This window comes from Heloderma suspectum, chromosome 3 (assembly GCF_057233095.1).
Source record: "Heloderma suspectum isolate Gila_16-S chromosome 3, 16-S_ref, whole genome shotgun sequence".
Lineage (NCBI taxonomy): Eukaryota > Metazoa > Chordata > Lepidosauria > Squamata > Helodermatidae > Heloderma > Heloderma suspectum.
Window position 1 is genome coordinate 100,616,467 of NC_139460.1, and position 21,971 is coordinate 100,638,437.

A 21,971-nucleotide genomic window follows, 5' to 3' on the forward strand; every position below is an offset into this window, starting at 1 on the left:
GGAAGCAGAAAGCCCCGTTTTAAATGCAGGATTTTAGGCTGGTGTAGAGATGCCCTCTATTAAATCACCACCAAATGTGCTTCTGACAGCACCCGAACTGAGAGAAATGCCTCCCTCAAAGATCTTAAAACCCAGACAGGCATGTATGGAAGAAGGAGGTCTTTCACAGTAGCTTGGTCAAATAATTTACTTGGCAAATCTCCTGGCTTTTACAAAGGAAATTGCTATTACTTCTACTAATAACAAGGATACAGTTGGTGTATGATGGTCAGTGGCAGATTAGACTTCCCACTCTTTTTTCCAAATGTGGCAGCCTTCTACTGGCAGTTACTGAAGCAGCAGTTCACTAATAGGGAGCTTCGGCTGCCACTGTGGGTGATTGAAGGGGCATACCTGTGCTTACCACAAGCAGTGGGGAGGCACTGGGTGCTCCAGTCAGCACGGTCTAACTGCAGAGTTGCTGACTGGCTTTTCACACCTACTGGCATCAGTAGCCCGTAACCTCCCCAGAGGCAACTAGCTAGTCAATAGCTATGCATATCGGGAAACCTCAGGTCTCTCCTTTGTACAACAGCACCTTGCCACCTGCTATTGCCATTCTCTTCCGTAACGCAAGGCTTTTTTTCTTTGGGAAAAGAAGAGGGGTTAGGGGGTAGCAGAGGAATAGTGGCTGGCTCAAGGCAAGTGAATAGAATCCAGTCTGGTGCCTGCTTGCAGTGGACTTGCTTGCTCGATTTTGCTATTTTTAATTTGAACCAGGACACCTGCTGCAAAAAGGTGTCCCGTCACTAATCTTGAGGGCAAAAACAAAAAACACACAAACACAAACTGTTGGCAGTCAGCAGACACCCCCCCTTTAAGGTGGCACTTTGGTGCACACTCTGTATAGTGAACTGTAAGTGAGCATTGGAGCATCACAACCAGTGCTTAATTTCAAAAACAAGAAATGCTGGAACCCATGCTTCATGAAATGTATTTTCTTTTTTTTAATATTCCATTTTTCCATCAAATGACCCTCACAGTGTCCTACTCTAGGTGGTGAGCACAGTTGGGTTGGGGCTAAGCTCAAGTGGGGATTCAGGCGGAAGTTCAGGCATGAGCAGGGGTTGAGCATGAATAGGGAGCATAAGGAGAACTTTGGACAGCTCCACGTTAAAGGTTAAAACCAACAATTTGAATTGGGCCCATAAACAAATCGTTATACCAGTGAAGTTGGTACAATACTGGGGTAAAATATCCATCCCTACCAGGCAACGTATGCCCTTTGACTTGGAATACATTTCTCCTAATATTTACATTAGGCCATCTGGTTGTAGTGGTGAGGCAAAGGCAGTTTGTTCAGTGGTACTGTTATATTTATTGCTACATTGTTTGTTCCAAAGCTGAGCTCTGGTACTGACACAGATTCCAGACTAAACCCTGATTAAAATAAAACTAAGGATGCAGTCCTATACCCACTTATGTTAGAGTAAGCCCCATTAAACTCAATGGGACTTACTTCTGAGTAGACATGTATAGGATTGCACTATAATTAATTTAAACTTTTGAGTGGGCAGTAGTAATTCATAATGCAGCATTCTTTTCAAAGTCCAGATCCCAAATATGCAAGAGAAACAAAAGTGGATCTGTTGACAACATTTTCACTTAGGGAGTAAAAATCATTTATGCATTGCAATTTGGGAGGCCTGTTCTTGGGAAGAGAAGCTGCTAATATGGTGCTAACTAATACATATAGATGCAAGTTGTGCAGGTTGGGAAAGTTACCCTACAATCATATTCATATGATGAGCTTCCTACTAGAAAAAATACAATTCAGACTCGGTTCTGTTGCTTTGCTTACATACTTGCTTTATGACTATTGGAACAATGTGCTCTTAGTATTTTTTTTTCAGTGATACATTGACCTGCAGAAGATATGACACTTGATGTCTTGTACATTTAAAACTTAAAGCATTCCTTTATATAGTGGAAGACATTAAAGCGTTTCTGAGATTATAGCTCTTGGACAGCTCTTTGCATCTGTTCCATGCACTTCATGTTAACAGGATGAGGGCAAGTGGAAGTGTTTTTATCCAGTAACTATACTGCATCAGACTCTCTGTTCAGCAAAAAATCAGCCTATGATGAATAAAGCACTCATTTCTTGAGTCTTGCTGCTTCAGCTCTGCAGGAGTTGTTTATAGCCTAATATGCTCTGCTGATGATAAAGCCACAGCCAGTTTGCATGATTATTGACCTTCACACTAATGTGTGGTGTGCCCAGAGGTTTGCTTTACACGTCTAGCTTCTTTTGAATGTGATGCTTCCCTATGAATAACAGAAACATATATTACAGGCATACATATGTTAAAGCTACATCTAGTAAAGTTGTTTTCATGGAAAGAACTCTCAGAGCTTGAGCAAAGCCAGAAAAATACAAAGGTTAACTCAGAAATATTAATTTATTTGAAAACTGAGATAGATCTTTTAATTGTATTTTCGTTTCATAGGACCAAAATAAAACACCTTTTGAAATGCCATTGATATCAGTATAAAGGATTCTTGGTGCTAATGTCCTGATTAATTTCAATTGAAATCAATGTGGCTTTGGATTGTGCCTGTAATTAACATAAGACCAGCTAAACAACAGCAAAGATAGACAGATGATAGGCAGACAGATGTGATATATATGACCTCTAGCCTTGCAACTTAGATATAGTAGCAGTTACAGTAAATTTACTCATTGATCAAGATGTTTATTATGTGTCTTCTGGAAATGACTTATAGACGGTTTCAGAACTGTGATCTTTCCCAAATTCTAAAATTAAAAATTCTATATAGCCCATGTTTATACCTACAGAACAGCAATTTTCATTGTCTTGTCTTTGAAAATGCCACCAAATACCTCTTGCTATCAGACTCTTTCCTCCCTTTCTCTGTAAAAGGTAGAAATCAGCATTGAGTGGACATAGAAAAGCAGACAAAACAAATACTTGTATTTATTTCCTTCAACTTACTGTGTTATATTCAAATTCTGTTTCTGTATTTGTGCTTTCACAGAGTTGGTGAGCGAGAGGCCGCATTAGAAGCAGCCCTAAGGCTGCTGCAACAATTCTACCTGGATCTGGAAAAGTTCCTTGCTTGGCTTACAGAAGCAGAGACCACTGCCAATGTCCTGCAGGATGCCACACACAAAGAAAGAATTTTAGAGGATGCCCAGGGGGTTCGGGAGCTCATGAAGCAATGGCAGGTAAGCCAAGTGATTTAAATTATGAAGAATGAACCCTTTCAGCTTATGGAAAGGGGATGTGATCACTTTTGACAATGAAAGGGATTTTAAATTGTGTATATGTTTGTTAGTGATCTCCTTTAAAACTATACTTTATTAATAAAAAATGGGAATATGAAACACACTTCTGTTTTTATCTCATTTAAGGAAACATTTTTATGTTAAATAAGATGTTAAAAAATTAAACATACTTTGGAGGGGAGAGAAGCCAAATAATATTTATTAACAGATATTTGTGCCACAGATATAACTGAAACAGATACTTTACAGACCTTTAACATATATGAGCATATTGTATGTTTCTTGTGCTTATTGCAGTAACATAAATTATGTCTAGATTCAGTTTTCTACATCGCTGGAGAAAACTAGGACTTCCTTCTAGTGCATGCTGATGAGATAAAATTGAAACAATGAACTTGTAGAGGTTATTGATAATTAGGGCACACATTTGTTTTCTCTACTGGAAGCAAACAAAAAAATGAGGCAGCTTCAGGATATGTGGTTTTGTTTTTAGACCAGCTGATCAATAAAATATTCATTTGTCAGATTTTAAGTGGCACTGTGATCAAGTTTATGTTTCTGTTGTGTTACTGTTATGCTTCATAATGTCCTTCATTGTGATCATAAGATTTGTGTGGGAGGTATATGTTAGCTTTGCCAAGCCAAGATGTGCATACAGAGCGAGCACCACCATACAATAAAATATTTTTATTGTGTTATTAGGAGCATGTTGGCAATACATACATTAACTCCTAAACCGAAGAACTCCAGAGTATAAAGATCATAGGAATTTGTTTCTGAATTAATTTCTGCATCTGTTACATTTCCTTGATTGCTAGCTTTGTTAATTAACACATGACTTGACAGAGAATTGCCTTGTTCCTCCATCATACATATATTCTACCATAAAACTATGTAAACTATGTTGTCTTATTTCTAATGTTATTAGTATGCACAAATGTAATTCTCACAGGATTATATACCCAGAGTGATGTGTAAATGAGAGCTGATTATTTATAAGCCAAGAATGTAGGCTGAAGACATCCATGCAGTAATAAATACTTTGTCTAGTATACCAAACACTAGTGACATTTCTCAAGAGTCCAGATAGATTCCTTAAGATGTGTTGTGATTTTATAGTTAAGAAACAAGAGGAAGCATTTAAGGAGGGAAACATATGGTGGTATTGCTTTGATTTTAACTAAGTTTACGTTGTTTCTAACAAAATCTATTTAATTATTCTACAGATGTGATATGTATTTCCCCCTGTAACATCCATAGGGCAAATGTGCACAACACTCACATGGAGGATTGTATCCACAGCTTGAATTTCCCCTTTGGATGTTTATAATAGAGGTGCAAATGCAGATCTGTAAGTCATTCACCCATCCAGCTGTCACAGCTTTCTGTAATGTTTCAAGCCACCCTAAGAAAAAGGCTGAATCGAGTTAATATAACCCTGTTCCTACTAGTTTCTCCTGATGTGGAGCCATATCAAGAAGCAATGTTAAGACACAGATGCACAACCTAAGCTTACTTTCTATCATTAAACACCTGCACCATAACTTGTTAATGGCCCTGTATATATGCTTTGGGCACACGCTCTTAGGCATGAACAGATATACATATTTACAGTCTGTAGATAAATGTATCTTCACCTGTAGGAAATACTGCTAACCAGTATATCCTTAGTATTTCAAATGCTCATTTACTATGAACAGTGGAGAGAGAGTGGGGAGAATAATATAATTGTACATTTGTTTGTCTGCTGATGTAATTGTATTGTCTTTGAATTATAAATGCAGTGTTTATGAGCATGTGTATGGATGAATCATTTGTCTGAGCTGACAGTGACATAAAAGTTGAAGCGATACACATCTTAACAATGCTTTCTGGAGGTTTTTTGCCCCACAAAATACCTAACAGTTACTCAAAGGAGTTGTGTAATTATGTGTTAGGTTTTATTGTCTAATTTAAATACATCATGGGCTCCCCATGAGGCCTGAATTGATACATGCCCATATTAAGGGAATGAAAGTAATGAACTTTACTTTCTGATTTAATACTTGTGGTGATGTGAAATCTCAGCTGTGTTAATTACCCTTGTGGGTTTGTAGCAGTAATTATACGAGACATTGCCTTCCAGATCTGTAATATTAGATGTAATTCTGAAATTGGCATAGATTTATCCTGTTATGTTATCAGTGTAATCATTATATATTAAACCTGTAGATCAATTTAATTAGATGTTGATATCTGTCTAGAACTTAACAAAGCAAGCATGCATGTGACAGCTATTATTATTAGAGATAATAACCTGAAAATAGTTCAGATTCTGAAGTACCTGCTTTAGCCCTTAGTGAAAACTTCTAGAGTATGTATAGAAAACATACATTTTTGCCCCAAAGGGGAGAGACTATTTTCATTGGATACATTTATTCTGCACTGAAACATCATAAAGTAAAATGGGGCCATATTCATTTAACCCATCTATTTCCACTGTGTAGTCTGTTTTAGAAACTAGCATGAAAGCAAGCATATAGATTTGTGACTTGTGCTTTAAGTTCAAGGGCATTTAAATAAAATAATTGGTTACAGCTACTTTTCTCTTACTCTCTTCTTGGAAAGTAATTAACAATTGTCTACCATGCTGACAGCATTGTTGTTCAGTCATTAAGTCGTGTCCGACTCTTCGTGACCCCATGGACCATAGCACACCAGGCCTTCTTGTCCTCCGCTCTCTCCCGGTGTGTGCTCAAGTTCATATTCATTGCATTGATGATGCTATCTAGTCATCTCATCCTCTGCCATCCCCTTCTCCTTTTGCCTTCAATCACTGACAGCATAGTTCATTTCAAAGGCATAATATTTGTTCTAAAAAGGGCTAGGCCATAGGCATATTCAGTTCTAGCAGTGGTATGATAATATGGTGATAAAGTGAATGAATCTGGGAGGAGTGAAACAACACATTAAAAGTGCTCCTTCTAGGAGAGCAGCCTGGAAGGGGTCATTTGGAGTGGAGAAGTAGTAGGGGAGTTTACCCCTTCCCTCTCCCACTGCTTTTCCCCTGCAACTTTTTCCATCAAGGCAATTCCCCTCCCACAGGTTTCCAGATGTGCAATTGCAAGGGTAAACAGGTATCTGGAACCACACAGAAGGAGAAAAAGCAACTGGGTGGAAGGGATCTGCTGAAGAAGCGATGGGTATAAAAGCAGTTAAGCACTCCCTGCACCCCATCATTTTTCCACTCTTTATCATCTTCTCCTACTCCTTATCATCATTTGTTACATGCTTTTGCTGCTCTGTCCTGAGGTTTTGGCATTTTCACCCAAACGTATCCTTTCTTTAAAGGAGTTTTCAGTATAAAGCTATTGGGAACTGATATTACTAAAGACGGGCAAGATTTGCTTATCTCGATCAGAATTGGCTAGGTCATTCTAAGATTTTTTGGAGAATTATTGGGAAAAGGTTTTGGCTTTTCTGAAAATTCTCTCCAGCCGGAAAAGACCCAACTTCATAATTGTCAGCCCCCTCATCTGCTAGTTTCCTTCTTTCCCTCAACTGTCCCCAAATCAGTAGCAGCAGTGGGAGTAGCAGTAGTATTTAAAGGTTGAGGGAATCTCCTTAGAAACAGTCCTCAGCTTAACTATGGGAACTGTAGTTGTTTATTCCTCCAGGTCAATGAGTCAAAGGAATAAAGAACTACACTTCCTGACGTAATGGCAGTGGCGGTGCAGAAATATCTTAGGAGCAGCCTTCAGATTTAGCCTTTGCTGCTGTTTCCTTTCCCGCGTATGCTTGTGAAAATGTGGGAAAGGAGGGAAACTGATAGATAAAAGGGCAGATAGAAAGAGAGGGGGATTGAACTCTGTGTCAAATATCTAGGGTCTTAATTCTAAATAAAAATCTTGCTTGAATCTTTGTCTCTTTCTTCAGAAATGTGGGATTCTTTTGTCCCTCATTGGATTGTATTCTGAGATACAATATTTGTAATCCTCTCATAGGATTAGGAGTTGGCTGAATGTATACCTCACCCCTGAAAGAGCAAAAATGCAGTAAGGACCTTTTTTAGGTGCCCTGAACCAGTAGACGGCCTCATGCTTCCACCTATAATTTGAGCAATTATCTAAGTTTTTAAAAGGAAATAAATATATAGATGTTTATATCTTCCTTTATATGTATTGACAGAGTCAGTTCCTCAGGGTCAATTTAAGTTGAAATATATGCACTTTAAGAAAGGTTTTTTAAAAGTCGCCATGCTTCTTGCACTCCCAACAGTGCCCAATAGTCATTATAGTTCTAGAAATTGTTGCTATGCTTTGCAACTATTGTACTGCTCAAGGGCTTTCCTAAGGAAAGGTTTGTTCTCAAAGTAGTATCTTCATGCATAAAACAGGAGCCCATTTATATCCTGAATTTGCTGGGTTGCAGCCTTGAAATCAGAGCAGCCCTTCACCCGAAATTATAAGGCTATTTTGGGAGGCTATTATTATGCAGTTTCGCTTTTGAGGCTTTTTATGCACTATGGTTAAGAAGTCTTTCCCAGTTATAAGATCCATGTTTTGCTGAACAATAGAATGTATACAGCTTAGATAATGTTTTACATTAGTTACCTTGGGCCTGCTAATATTGAAGCTGCTTAGATTTGGATGCTTAGATAACTAGACGCCTTATTATGTTTACATCATGGTAAACAGACAGGAAGACCTTACATGGTATCTCTCTGCTTGAAAGAAAGGATTGCAGTGAGTGTCAGCCAGATCCTACGCATAGCTACTTAGAAGGGTCCCACTGAGTTCAGTAATGCGTACTCCAAAATAAATATGGATGCACAACCTTACTCAGGTCATTTCTTGTTTGCCTTCTCTGTTCCTCCTTTGAACACCTGGAGGCTTCTTCTCACTCAGCTGCCAATTCCCCTCCCTGCTCAGCACTCTCCTCTCTTTTCCTGCCAATAGCAAACAACTTATCTTGTTCTTAGGCTCAAAAGGAATATTGAAAGTCCATAATCTTGAACACTTATTGACTGAAATTTGCCAAGATCTGGCTGACACTCTAGCATTAAGAATTACAGAAATGATGAAGCATAGTGGGCCAGGAGACTGGGTTCAGATGATCAGCAGGGGAAAAAATGCAGCATGGGTTGTTTCCCCCGCACGTGCTAGACGCATGACCAGCATTCCCCTAATTACCCATGCTTTGTCAGGGGTTGTTGTGTCATCTGAACCCAGCATGCAGTGCGATGGTGTGGCTTCTTACCTACCCTACAGCCCATAACTTGCAGTAGGGATTGTGAGATGAGTGAGAAGTCACCGCCGCCGCACTGCATGCTAGGTTTGGATGACATGGCAACCTGCAATGTGACGTGGGTAATTAGAGAAATACCAGTCACGTGACCGGCACGCATTGGGGAGAGAACCCATATTGTGTTGTTTCCCCCACTGATCATCCAAACGTGGCTGACGTATTTGAAACAGTTTGAACATTCAAACAGCACAATCCTATAGACATCTACTAAGAAGTAAATTCCATTGGGTTCAATGGGGCATACTCCCAGGTAAGTGAGTGTAGGATTGTAGTGTAAACCACAATGGCTAAAATCCAACATAAGTCCTTCTTAGAGTAGACCCATTGAAATGAATGGGACTAGTTAGTCATGGCTAACTTAAGTCCCATTCATTTCAGTGGGTCTACTCCAAGTAGAACTTATGCTGGATTTTAGCCAATATAAATGCTAGGCATTAATTATTCTAACATCAGTAATAGCACAAATATACCTTCTTTGATATACAGAGGAAAGGATTTGCTTTTTGTTAATTTGTTCATTTCCTTCGCAGCAAGAAGTGTCTTACTCCCATCTTCCTTTTATATTATTTTTAATGATTGCTTCCATTCTGTAGGCTTTTCCACCTTTTTATTGTTTTCAATGGCAACATTTGAAATAATATTCAACTGCCCTTCTGTGTCCAGTACATTAATTGATTAATCCCACTGGATTCAGAAACAAACACATTGAAAACAGCAACAAAACTTGTACCTGTGAACGCACAAGGAGTGCTTCCAAATTAAGCTTTTATCATGCAATCATCCTGCCTCATTCACTGGGCTCTTCCAGATGCAGAATTCTAGTTCCAGTGATTATTACTTTTCCTCTATAAACTACGAACAGAATTGCCATGGAATTTTCCACACTGTCGGGGGTAATTGCCTCTACATCTCACTACGTTCTGTCTACACCAGTGGGTGAAGAATCACAAGATGTAGCCAAAGCTCTCCCCTCATGTAGAGGGTTTTTTGGGGATTTTTGCTTGTTTGTTCCTCCAGAATTGTGCAAATTCTGGAAGATCAAAGATCCACTGCTATAACTTCTTTCACCCTAATATATTGTTTAAAATGCATGTGGTTGAAGCCTGTGTTTAACTTCAGTGTAAGCATGCACACACACACGCACACACACACCAATTTTTCCCTCTCCTCGGCTGCAACTAACTTCCTCTTCTCCATTTCACCCTCCTGCCCCACTGCTGTGTCTCCTCCTCTCCACGGTCCAAAATAGAAGTGTGTGTGTGTATGTGTGGGGGGGGAACATAGGATGACATGGGACAGCTGTAGGAGACTGACAACATTGTGTGGGCAGCCCAAACAATCCTGCAAAAAAGGCAAGCCAGTAGCACTTTTAAAGCCCCATCTGGAAGAGCAAACAGAATTTTACGTAGGGTCCAAGTGATATTGAGCATCTCTACAGCAGCCTAAAATCCCACATTTAAAAGGAGGCTTTCTGCTTCCCTTTTAAATACAGGATCACAATGGACTCCCTTTACATATGCTTCCTTTCCCCCCTCCCCTTTCCCCCTCCTTCTGCCCTTATCTGAGTCTTCCGTATGTTTCACTGATCTAGCTCCTCTTCTTGCAGCTATTCCTTTTTCATGGAGGGAATGTAAGCGGAACACAAGTGCAGTAATTTCATACCACATTATCTCTGATCTATTTTAAAAAGGAATAAAGGGCATTTAGTGCAGGAGACACCCTGGAGGTTAATGACAACATCTGCCTTTTTTCTTTCCCTAAAAATCCACGAAGGAGGAAAAGACAGAATAGCTGCACATTGTCTTTAGATTTGTAGTGCTAGGAGCCCTCCATCTGGAAGCACCCCAGGTCATCAGCCCTTTCCAGACAACCAGTTAAGGGAGGCAGGGGTGGGAGACCGAAGTTCAGCTCTGAATACCTGGACTTTCATCTGATCTTCTGAGCAGCTATTCTGCATGTTCAGCCTGTACACATACATGCACTGTATGTGCAATCTGGGACCATAAAAAATGTAGAGTACAGGTCATGCAGAGAAAGCCTAAGCATGTCAACTTGCACGTGTGTAGGCTGTATTCAGAAGATCAGCTGAACACATGGAGATCTGGCAAGTGATAATAGCATGTTCTGTCCCAACCCCACCACATATTCACTGGTTCTTCTTTGTGGTCTCTGTGCATCGCACATATGAGCTCTGTGCCTGTGCGGAGCCTCCATCTGGGAAACTTCCATAGCTGAGGAACACTGTTTTTGGCAGGAACCCTCCCTCACCATCCCACTGTGCATGTCCGATTAGGTTCCCGCCGATCTCCTCAGTTCCTTTTTGATCACCATTATGGTTGCCTCTCCGGGAACTTTGCCCATTCTGTGTCTGGTCTAGAGCTGAGGTCTTTTTCTTTTTCTCTTTGCCTCTTTGCCTTCTTCTCACTGTTTTTTCTTCTTACTGTAAAACAAAAAAACAAAACAAAAGTAGGTTAGTGTCAGGAGCGTCGTTGCTGCCTTTTGCAGTCCCCTCCAGTAGCCAACTCAGGACACAGACAACAAGGATTCTTTCCAAGGCTTTATTCCTTTATTACTTTATGACTCTTTCAGATACTAATCACTAGCGACTAAGCAAGGAACAGCACTGGGGAAAGATAGCAGAGTAGCCTAAGCTCCAGGTAAGGCAGTTTGAAGGAGAAGCACGGGAAGACCCTGAACTTATGGGCTAGGGAGAGATCCTCCCTCTTTCCCTTAGGTCCTCGGGATGCGACCGTTGTTTGAGCGCCAAACGAACGGAGTGCCTCCTTTCGGCGGTGTCCATCTGTCGTCACTCCCTGCGTCTGCGCCAAGCATCCAGCAAGCCCCCTTCCAGTGCTGTCTCACTGTCAGGGTCACTATCTCTCCCAGGAATGCTGGCAGGAGGAATCTCTACCAGCTGCTGTGCTTGTGAGAGATGAGCAAGCTCCTCTCCCATGGATTGCTGTTCTTCCTCAGAATCAGAACTGCTCTGGGGCTCTATGGGCTCAGTTTCCACCCTGACAGTTAGATTAATTAGGATTTTTTCATTTTATCAGCTTATGGCATTGAAGGCCACCTTCAGAAAGTGCATCTGCTGTGGCAGCAAATTGCTGCCATCTGACGGCCGTTCTTTATGCCTTCTTTGTCTTGGGGAAGCTCATGTTGTGGAGACTTGCCAACATTGTCATCTTTCTTCAAGCAAGCCTGCAAAAATCGTTCCAATAGACTAAAGGCCATTTTCTGGCAAAAGACTCTTCAACCAGTGGATACCCAGAAGCCCAAATCTCATTCGGGGACCACTGAAGCAAAGATGCTGATCTCCCACCTAGCTTCTCCTTCCTGACCCTTGTCTGAGGGGGAGAGAGCAGACCCACCTACTCCTGGCCTTTCACTGACAGTTTTTGTGGCTAAGAAAATCTCCAAGAAGGCCAAGCACACTAAGCCAGCAATGGAGGCTGTGCCTAAGAAAAAGAAGAAAAAGGAGGCTAAAAAGACTCCACCTAGAACATCAGAATCACGGATTCCTCCTCCCCCAGCTCTATTGAACTCACCAAACCCAACATTGCCTTTGGTACTGACAGCCATCGTACCGTTGGATCCTCCATCTACAGTCTCAGAAGGAGAGATTAGAGATCTTTCTCCTGTTTGGCATCAACATAATATTAGTCCTCAAGACCAATGCTCCATCTCTCCAGAAGCACAATACCATGAGCAAGCCTCTCAATATGGAAGACCACATCCTTCCACGGCTCATGGGGATCCTATTTCTCGATACCGATCGCCCCTTTGTGGCGTTGAAGAGGATTACCAGAGTAGACCATGTTTGCCTCAGAGGGAATGGGACCGATACTTGGGCTGGTCTATGCCTCCCGCAAGATCTTATCAATATGAAGACTGGTCATTCAGAAGAGATCATGATTCATTCTACAATCGTATGAGATATTTGATATGAGATATGAGAACAGCTTCTCCTCGATACAGATCTCATCCATCAGCTTCTGTATCACATGCTCCAGACACTGAAGTTGCTCAGCCTCCACCGCTGCTACCTCTGTGCTCCACTTCTTTACAAACTGCTAGAAGCAATAGGGAGAGGAGCCCACCATCTCATTCCTTATCAATCCCACCAGTACAGGAGCAGAATGAACAAATGAAGTCTGCCACTCAGAAGGAGTTATCTCATGACTCAGTGGACAATTATCAGTTGGATTCCACATCTTACTCCTCCGATCCACTGTCTCTTTCCTCCCCAGATGATGTTGTGGGTATTCAAGATAGAACTTCTCCTTCAGAGGATATGAGCCAATTCTCAGAGCAAGTTCTAAGAATGGCACAGTCATTGGGAATAGAGGTGTAACAACTGGCAGAAAACATCCAAGATCCAGTCTTCGACATGGCGTATTCCAAGTCTTCAGTACCGGGAGCGATACCCTTCCTCCCTACCTGCCTTCAAATGGTAAAACAAATGTGATCTGCCCCATCTTTGATGATGCCTACATCTAAAAGATTAGAGTCTATGTACAAAATGCAGGAAAAGGATGCCACATTTCTTTTTTCACATCCACGTCCCAATTCAATAATAGTTGAATCAGCTCAAGAGTCATCTCAACGTAAGGGGTGGACGAAAGTCACTTACCTGTCGTCGAAGGCCGTTCGCGGTGGGGGGAGGCGCTTCGCTGCTCCCCCCGCGAAGTTCAGGCCGGGGGGGGAGGCTTCCCGCCTCGCCCGGCTGAAATTCAGGCCGGGGGGGAGGCTTCCCGCCTCGCCCGGCCGAAATTCAGGCCGGGGAGGAGGTGCCTCGCCTCGCCCGGCCGCGAACGCGAAAGTAAAAAAAAAAAACGCCCCCTGATAGGCTATGTGACGATTCACGTAGCCTATCACGGCTAGATCTGCAAAGTCAGCCATGATAGGCTACGTGAATCGTCACGTAGCCTATCACGGGTGACTTAAAAAAAAAAAGCGCGTATGCTAATGGCGGCCCCCATAGGGAGCCGCCATTCGCGTTCCTTATTTAGTCGCTGTAGTCTACGTAAATGTTTACGTAGACTACGGCGAAAATAAGGGCAACGCTATTTGCGTTGCCCTTATTTTCGCCGTAGTCTACGTAAACATTTACGTAGACTACAGCGACCAAATAAGGAACGCGAATGGCGGCTCCCTATGGGGGCCGCCATTATCCGTACACTCTTTTTTTTTTTTTTTTTTTTCAAAGTCACCCGTGATAGGCTACGTGACGATTCACGTAGCCTGTCACGGCTGACTTTGCAAATCTAGCCGCGATAGGCTACGTGAATCATCACGTAGCCTATCAGGGGGCGTTTTTTTTTTCTTTGATTGCAATGGCGGTGGCGGCAGCCAGTTGAAAGACCGGCTGCCGCTCCCGCCTCGCTCGAACACCCGCCAAACCGCCGGCCGGACCAGCCACCGGGAGGGACATTCGGTGAAGGTAAGTCCCATCCTGGGGGGGGCGGGGGGCGGGCGGGGCGGAGGATTTCTCCCCGAAACTTGTTCGGGGGGCCGAACACGTTGGCGCTCGGCCCCCCGAAGTTTCGGGGAGAAATTCTCCACCATCCCTACTCAACGTTCCCACTCATCTCTAGTGGATAAGGAAGGATGCAGGCTCAACCTTATGGGACGGAGATTTTACTCATCAGCAGCCTTGGGACTCCACTTCACTAATTACCAAGCTATGATGTCCCGTTATCAATTATTCCTTTTGGGGAAAAATTGATTCCCTGTGTCGGAGAATTTCTCCCCGAAACTTCAGGGGGCCGAGCGCCAACGTGTTCGGCCCCCCGAACAAGTTTCGGGGAGAAATTCTCCGCACCCCCCGCCTCCCACCCCCCCCCGGGACGGGACTTACCTTTGGCGAATGTCCCTCCCGGCAGCGGGTCCGGCCGGCGGTTCGTCGGGTCGTCGTCCGGGGTGGGAGCGGCAGCCGGTCTTTCGACTGGCTGCCGCCGCCGCCATTCCAATAAAAGAAAAAAAAAATGCCCCCGTGATAGGCTACGTGACGATTAACGTAGCCTATCACGGCTAGATTTGCAAAGTCAGCCGTGATAGGCTACGTACATCGTCACGTAGCCTATCACGGGTGACTGAAAAAAACAAACAAAAAAAAGCGCGTACGGATAATGGCGGCCCCCATAGGGAGCCGCCATTCCCCTTCCTTATTTGGTCGCTGTAGTCTACGTAAAGATTACGTAGACTACGGTGAAAATAAGGGCAACCCTATTTGTGTTGCCCTTATTTTCGCCGTAGTCGACGTAAAGATTTACGTAGACTACAGCGACCAAATAAGGAACGCGAATGGCAGCTCCCTATGGGGGCCGCCATTTTCATACGTGCTTTTTTTTTTTTTAAGTCACCCGTGATAGGCTACGTGACGATTTACGTAGCCTATCACGGCTGACTTTGCAGATCTAGCCGTGATAGGCTACGTTAATCGTCACATAGCCTATCATGGGGGCGTTTTTTTTAAAAAAAAAACTTTTACTTTCGCGGCGAGGCGCCTCCTCCCTGGCCTGAATTTCGGCCGGGCGAGGCAGGAAGCCTCCCCCCCAGCCTGAATTTCGGCCGGGCGAGGCGGGAAGCCTCCCCTCCCAGCCTGAACTTCGCGGGGGGAGCAGCGAAGCACCTCCCCACCACCACGAAAAGCTGCGAGACCAGGTAAGTGACTTTTGTGCACCCCTAGTATTTACCTGCCAGAAGATCAGAGGGAACTAGCTAGATTGTTCCAAGCAGAGGCAGTTAGACTCTCACACCAACAAATCAACACCACACAGCATCAAGCAGACTGAAGTGCAAGGTCAATGGTGGCTTCTGTTGCGCTTAGACGGCATGTGTGGCTCCAGTCCACAGGGCTAACACCCAAGACCCACACCAGAATTGAGGATTTACCTTTTGATGGGGAAGGTCTGTTTAATTCTAAGATGGACTACCAGATGGACTCTGTACAGAAGGCTAGAACAACTGCAAAGAAGATGGGTATCGGACAGCCTCAACAGTCATACAGACCACATCGCTGGTTTAGACAACAGCCTTCATACTTTCAAAAGCAAACCGCAGACTGTATCTCTCGGTACCAGCTGCACTAGCACCAGCAAAGGAACAGCTCCTAGATTTTGTACCTCCTGTAATAAGGCAGTCAATGCCTCTAAACAGTGTGTTTAACTCTGTTCCAGTTCATGTTGGTCCTCACCATCCAGACCTGCAGTTTCACGATCGGCTTTCCTTCTTCCTTCTGACTTGGCGTGTGATAACCTTGGAACCCCTTTATGGATCACTGCCTTGTTGTGGCGAAGGGGCTTGCGTAACTCAGTGAAGCCATAAGCTATGCCGTGCAGGGCCACCCAAGATGGACAGGTCATGGCAGAGAGTTCTGACAAAATGTGGCCCACTGGAGAAGGAAATCGCAACCCACTCCAGTATTCTTGCCAAGAAAACCCCATGGAACGTATCACAAGGCTAAAAGATATGACGCCGGAAGATGAGCCCCTCAGGTCAGAAGGTGTCCAATATACTACTGGGGAAGAGCAGAGGGTATTTCCAAGTAGTGCCAGAAAGAGTGAAGCGGCTGGGCCAAAGCCGAAAGGACACGCAGCTGTGGATGTGTCTGGTGGTGAAAAGAAAATCCGATGCTGTAAAGAACAATATTGTTTAGGAACCTGGCATGTCAGATCAATGAATCAAGGTAAGCTGGAGGTGGTCAAACATGAGATGGCAAGATTGAACATCAACATCTTGGGAATCAGCGAACTAAAATGGACAGGCATGGGCGAATTTAATTCAGGTGACCATCATATCTACTATTGTGGGCAAAATCCTTTAGAAGAAATGGAGTAGCACTCATAGTCAACAAAAAGGTGGGAAAAGCAGTACTGGGGTACAATCTCAAAAATGATAGAATGATCTCAGTACGAATCCAAGACAAACCATTCAACATCACAGTAATTCAAGACTCTGCCCCAACCACTGATGCCGAAGAAGCTGAGGTTGATCGGTTCTATGAAGACCTACAACACCTTCTAGAACTAACACCAAAAAAAGATGTCCTCTTCATCATAGGGGATTGGAATGCTAAAGGAGGAAGTCAAGAAATCACCGGGATAACAGGCAGGCATGGCCTTGGTGTACAAAATGAAGCAGGACAAAAGCTAATAGAGTTTTGCCAAGAGAACATGCTGATCATAGCAAACACTCTTTTCCAACAGCACAAGAGACGTCTCTACACATGGACATCACCAGATGGTCAATATCGAAATCAGATTGATTATGTACTTTGCAGCCAAAGATGGAGACGCTCCATACAGTCAGTAAAAACAAGACCTGGAGCTGACCGTGGCTCAGATCATGAGCTGCTTCTTGCAAAATTTCGGCTTAAATTGAAGAACATAGGGAAAACCACTAAACCATTCAGGTATGACCTAAATCATATCCCTGATGAATATACAGTGGAGGTGAGGAATAGATTTCAGGGATTAGACCTGATAGACAGACTGCCTGAGGAACTATGGACGGAGGTCCGTAACATTGTTCAGGAGGCAGCAACGAAATCCATCCCAAAAAAAAAGAAATGCAAGAAAGCCAAGTGGCTGTCTGATGAGGCTTTACAAGTAGTTGAGGAAAGAAGGGAAGCGAAAAGCAAGGGAGAAAGGGGAAGATATACCCAACTGAATGCAGAGTTCCAGAGAATAGCAAGGAGAGACAAGAAGGCCTTCTTAAATGAACAATGCAAAGAAATCGAGGAAAACAACAGAATGGGAAAGACTAGAGATCTCTTCAAGAAAATTGGAGATCTCAAGGGAACGTTTTGTGTAAAGACGGGCATGATAAAGGACAAAGAAGGCAGGGACCTAAGAGAAGCAGATGAGATTAAGAAGAGGTGGAAAGAATACACAGAAGAACTATACAGGAAAGATCTGAATGTCCCTGATAGCCATGATAGTGCAGTCACTGAACTTGAGCCGGACATTCTCGAGAGTGAAGTCAAGTGGGCCTTAGGAAGCATTAGTAACAACAAAGCTAGCGGAGATGACAGTATTCCAGCTGAGCTATTTAAAATCCTAAAAGATGATGCTGTTAAAGTGCTGCATTCAATATGCCAACAAATTTGGAACACTCAACAATGGCCACAAGACTGGAAAAGGTCAGTTTACATTCCAATTCCAAAGAAGGGCAATGCCAAAGAGTGTTCAAACTACCGCACAATTGCGCTCATTTCACATGCCAGCAAGGTGATGCTCAAAATCCTACAAGCTAGGCTTCAGCAGTATGCAAACCGAGAACTACCGGAAGTACAAGCTGGGTTTCAAAGGGGCAGAGCAACTAGAGATCAAATCACCAACATTCGCTGCATCATGGAGAAAGCAAGAGAATTCCAGAAAAATGTCTATTTCTGCTTCATTGACTACGCTAAAGCCTTTGATTGTGTGGATCACAACAAACTGTGGCAAATTCTGAAAGTGATGGGAGTACCAGACCACCTTACCTGTCTCCTGAGAAACCTGTACAAGGGTCAAGAAGCAACAGTAAGAACCAGACATGGAACAACTGAGTGGTTCAAAATTGGGAAAGGAGTACGACAAGGCTGCATATTGTCACCCTGCTTATTTAACTTATATGCAGAGTACATCATGAGAAATGCCGGGTTGGATGAATCAGAGGTCGGAATTAAGATTGCTGGGAGAATTATCAACAACCTCCGATATGCAGACGATACCACCCTAATGGCAGAAAGCGAAGAGGATCTCAAGAGCCTCTTGTTGAGGGTGAAAGTGGAGAGTGCAAAAGCTGGTTTGAAACTCAACATTAAGAAAACTAAGATCATGGCATCTGGCCCTATCACTTCCTGGCATATGGAAGGGGAAGAAATGGAAGCAGTGACAGATTTTACTTTCTTGGGCTCCAAGATCACCGCAGACGGTGACTGTAGCCATGAAATTAAAAGACGCTTGCTCCTTGGGACGAAAGCTATGGCCAACCTAGACAGCATAGTAAGAAGCAGAGACATCACCTTGCCGACAAAAGTCCGTCTAATCAAAGCTATGGTTTTCCCAGTAGTAATGTATGGCTGTGAGAGCTGGACTATAAGGAAGGCTGAGCGCCGAAGAATTGATGCTTTCGAACTTTGGTGCTGGAGAAGACTCTTACGAGTTCCCTGGACTGCAAGGAGGTCAAATCAGTCCATCCTAAAGGAAATCAACTCTGAGTGCTCATTGGAAGGACAGATACTGAAGCTGAAGCTCAAATATTTTGGCCACCTAATGCGAAGAGAAAACTCTCTGGAAAAGACCCTGATGCTGGGAAAGACTGAAGGCAAAAGGAGAAGGGGACGGCAGAGGATGAGATGGCTAGATAGCATCATGGATGCAATGAATATGAACTTGAGCACGCTCCGGGAGAGAGCGCAGGACAGGAAGGCCTGGTGTGCTATGGTCCATGGGGTCACGAAGAGTCGGACACGACTGAACGACTGAACAACAACAACAACCTTGGATCAGTGGGTGCTGGCTATTGTTCTCCATGGATACAAGATCAAATTCGACTTTCTCACTCCTGTGGCACCCATTCAAGTGAGCAGTGTTACATCTAAAAATGGAATCCCTCCTTTGGAAAGGAGCCATCCAGCACGTTTCTTCTGAATAGGGATGACGGAGAAATCCGCCACTGACTCCAATGAGGCTGGATTCTTTAGAATCCGGCCCCCTGGAGTCTGTGGCGGAACAGACTGCTCCCCCTGCTACCCGGTGAACTAAAGTCGGGATGGACCCTACCTGCTGCCAGCTGGTCCGAGTCCGTCCACTGCCATCCGTCCACTGCCCCGGACTGCGGACAGAAATGGCTTCCAGCGTAGCCAAATTATTCACAACACCATCGAATGCAGTCTGCAGGATGTTTTGTTCGAGAGCAGGAATAGACCATACATCATTGGGAGATGCATTTCTCCTTTGCTGGAGCAGAGCACTCTTCTATCTCTTTCCCCTGTTTCCACTGCTACTGAGAGTGATAGTGACCATCAGGGAAGAGAAAACCAATTGTTTGTTGATTGCACCACAGTGGCTGAGACAGTCTTGGTTCATGATTCTGTTAGACATGGCCAAAGGCAACTAGGGATGTACGAAAGTCACTTACCTTTCACAAATTATGTTGATGGGGGGGGGGAGGCGCTCCAGTCCTCCCCCCTGGAATCCTCCGCAGCCAGCTGTGCTCTGCGGCAGCTCCGCGGAGCAGCCGGCCAGGCCCAGCCAGGCCAGAGCCGTCTGCAGCCGGATTTCTGGCCGTGGAGGGCTGTTGGGGGGGGGAGCGTACGCAAATGGCGGTGGCTATGGCCGCCACCATTTGCGTTCCTTATTTTTGCCGTCTTAGTCTACGTAAATATTTACGTAGACTAAGACGGCGAAAATAAGGGGAACACAAATAACATAGCGGACACTATTTGCGTTCCCCTTATTTTCACCGTCTTAGTCTACGTAAATATTTACGTAGACTAAGACGGCCCAAAATAAGGAACGCAATGGCGGCGGCCATAGCCACGGCCATTTGCATATGCCTTTTTTTTTTTTTTACCCAGTCGTTTTAGGCAACGTAAAAACTTAGGTAGCCTATCACATCTCTGTAAAAAAAAAAAAAAAAAAACCTGCAAATGGCGGCGGCGACAGCCAGTTGGAAGACCAGCCGGAGCCGCCGCCGGCGGAAGATCCGCCCCAGGTAAGTCTCATCCCGGGGGGGATCCGCGGGGGGGGTGGCAGGCCGTTCCGCCACAGATTTCGGGGGGCCGAACGCACTGGCATTCAGCCTCACCGAGATCCGTGGCGGAATTCCCTGCCATCCCTAAAGGCACCTTCATCCGTTTTCCACTCATAACGAGTTTGATCTCCCAGAATTGGGGGAGAAACTAGGGATGTACGAAAGTCACTTACCTTTTCGAAGCTTGGCTTCGCGGTGGGGGGGAGGCGCCTCACTTTTCCCCCCGAAGTTCAGGCAAAGGGGGGGAGGCTTCCTGCCTCGCCCGGCCGAAATTCAGGCCGGGGGGGAGGCTCCTCTCCCGGCCGAAATTCAGGCCGGGAAGAAGCGCCCCGTCTCCCTGGCCGCGAAACAAAAAGTAAAAAAAAAAAAAAAGACCCCATGATAGGCTACGTAACGATTTACGTAGCCTATCACAGCTAGATTTCCAAAGTCAGCCGTCATAGGCTACGTAAATTGTCACGTAGCCTATCACGGGTGACTTTGAAAAAAAAAACAAAAAGCGCATACGCAAATGGCGGTGGCCCATGGGCGCCACCATTTGCGTTCCTTATTTTGGCACGTCTAGTCTACGTAAAGATTTATGTAGACTACGGCGAAAATAAGGGCAACGCAAATAGCGTGCCCTTATTTTCGCCGTAGTCTACGTAAATCTTTACGTAGACTAGATGTGCTAAAATAAGGAACGCAAATGGCGGCGCCCATGGGCCACCGCCATTTGCGTACGCGCTTTTTTTTTTTTTCCAAAGTCACCCGTGATAGGCTACGTGACAATTTACGTAGCCTATCACGGCTGTCTTTGGAATCTAGCCATGATAGGCTACGTAAATCGTTACGTAGCCTATCACGGGGTTGTTGGGTTTTTTTTCTTCAGCTGTAATGGCGGCGGCGGCCGCCAGTCAAAAGACCGGTGGCCGCCCCCGCCGAAAGCCTGCCGAACCGCTGCTGGGACCCGCCGCCGGGAGGGACATTCGCCAAAGGTAAGTCCCATCCCGGGGGTGGCGGGGGGGTGGCGGAGAATTTCACCGCTGATTTCGGGGGGCCGAATGCGTTGGCGCTAGGCCCCCCGAAGATTCGGGGAGAAATTCTCCGCCATCCCTAGGAGAATCCAGCACCCAGACATACATACCTTGAAGCTGACGGTGTGGAGGATTCCATCGTGGGACTGAATTGGTTGGTCCCTTCTCTGGTTCAGCAAATTTTGGATGCTGCAAGATGACCAGCTACTCGTTGATCTTATAATAATAAATGGACATCTTCCTGAAAGTTTGCGGAGTCACAACGGTCTGCATGTGTGGTCTCAAGGAACTGAGGAGATTGGTGGGAACCCAATTGGACATATGCAGTGGGACGGTGGGAGAGGATTCTTGCCAAAAACAGCATTCCTTGGCTATGGGAGTTTCCCAAATGGAGGCTGCATGCAAGCGCAGAGCCCATATGTGTGATGCACAGATGACTACTCGAAGAACTACAGTTACAGGTAAGCAACCTGCCTTTATCTGGAAAGAGCCACAGTCAAGCTTTAATAAATTTTGTTGCTGTGGAGAAGCAAGCCTGGGTGTCTTGGCTGTTGTGATTTGATGGTTTATTTCCGATTTATTTTGCTGCTCCGTAAAATCAAATAGGGTATATCTTCTCCTAGTTGTACATCTAC

The 21,971-nt window shown here is 44.5% G+C and overlaps 1 protein-coding gene across 1 annotated transcript in view; it reads left to right on the forward strand.

Annotated features, from left to right (window-relative positions):
• Positions 1-21,971, forward strand: part of DMD (dystrophin) — a 1,907,270-nt gene that overhangs the window by 1,515,578 nt on the left and 369,721 nt on the right. Inside the window, exon 54 of the mRNA XM_084843968.1 lies at positions 3,040-3,229. Coding sequence (XP_084700094.1) covers positions 3,040-3,229 — 190 coding nt within the window. The remainder of the gene's footprint in view (positions 1-3,039; positions 3,230-21,971) is intronic.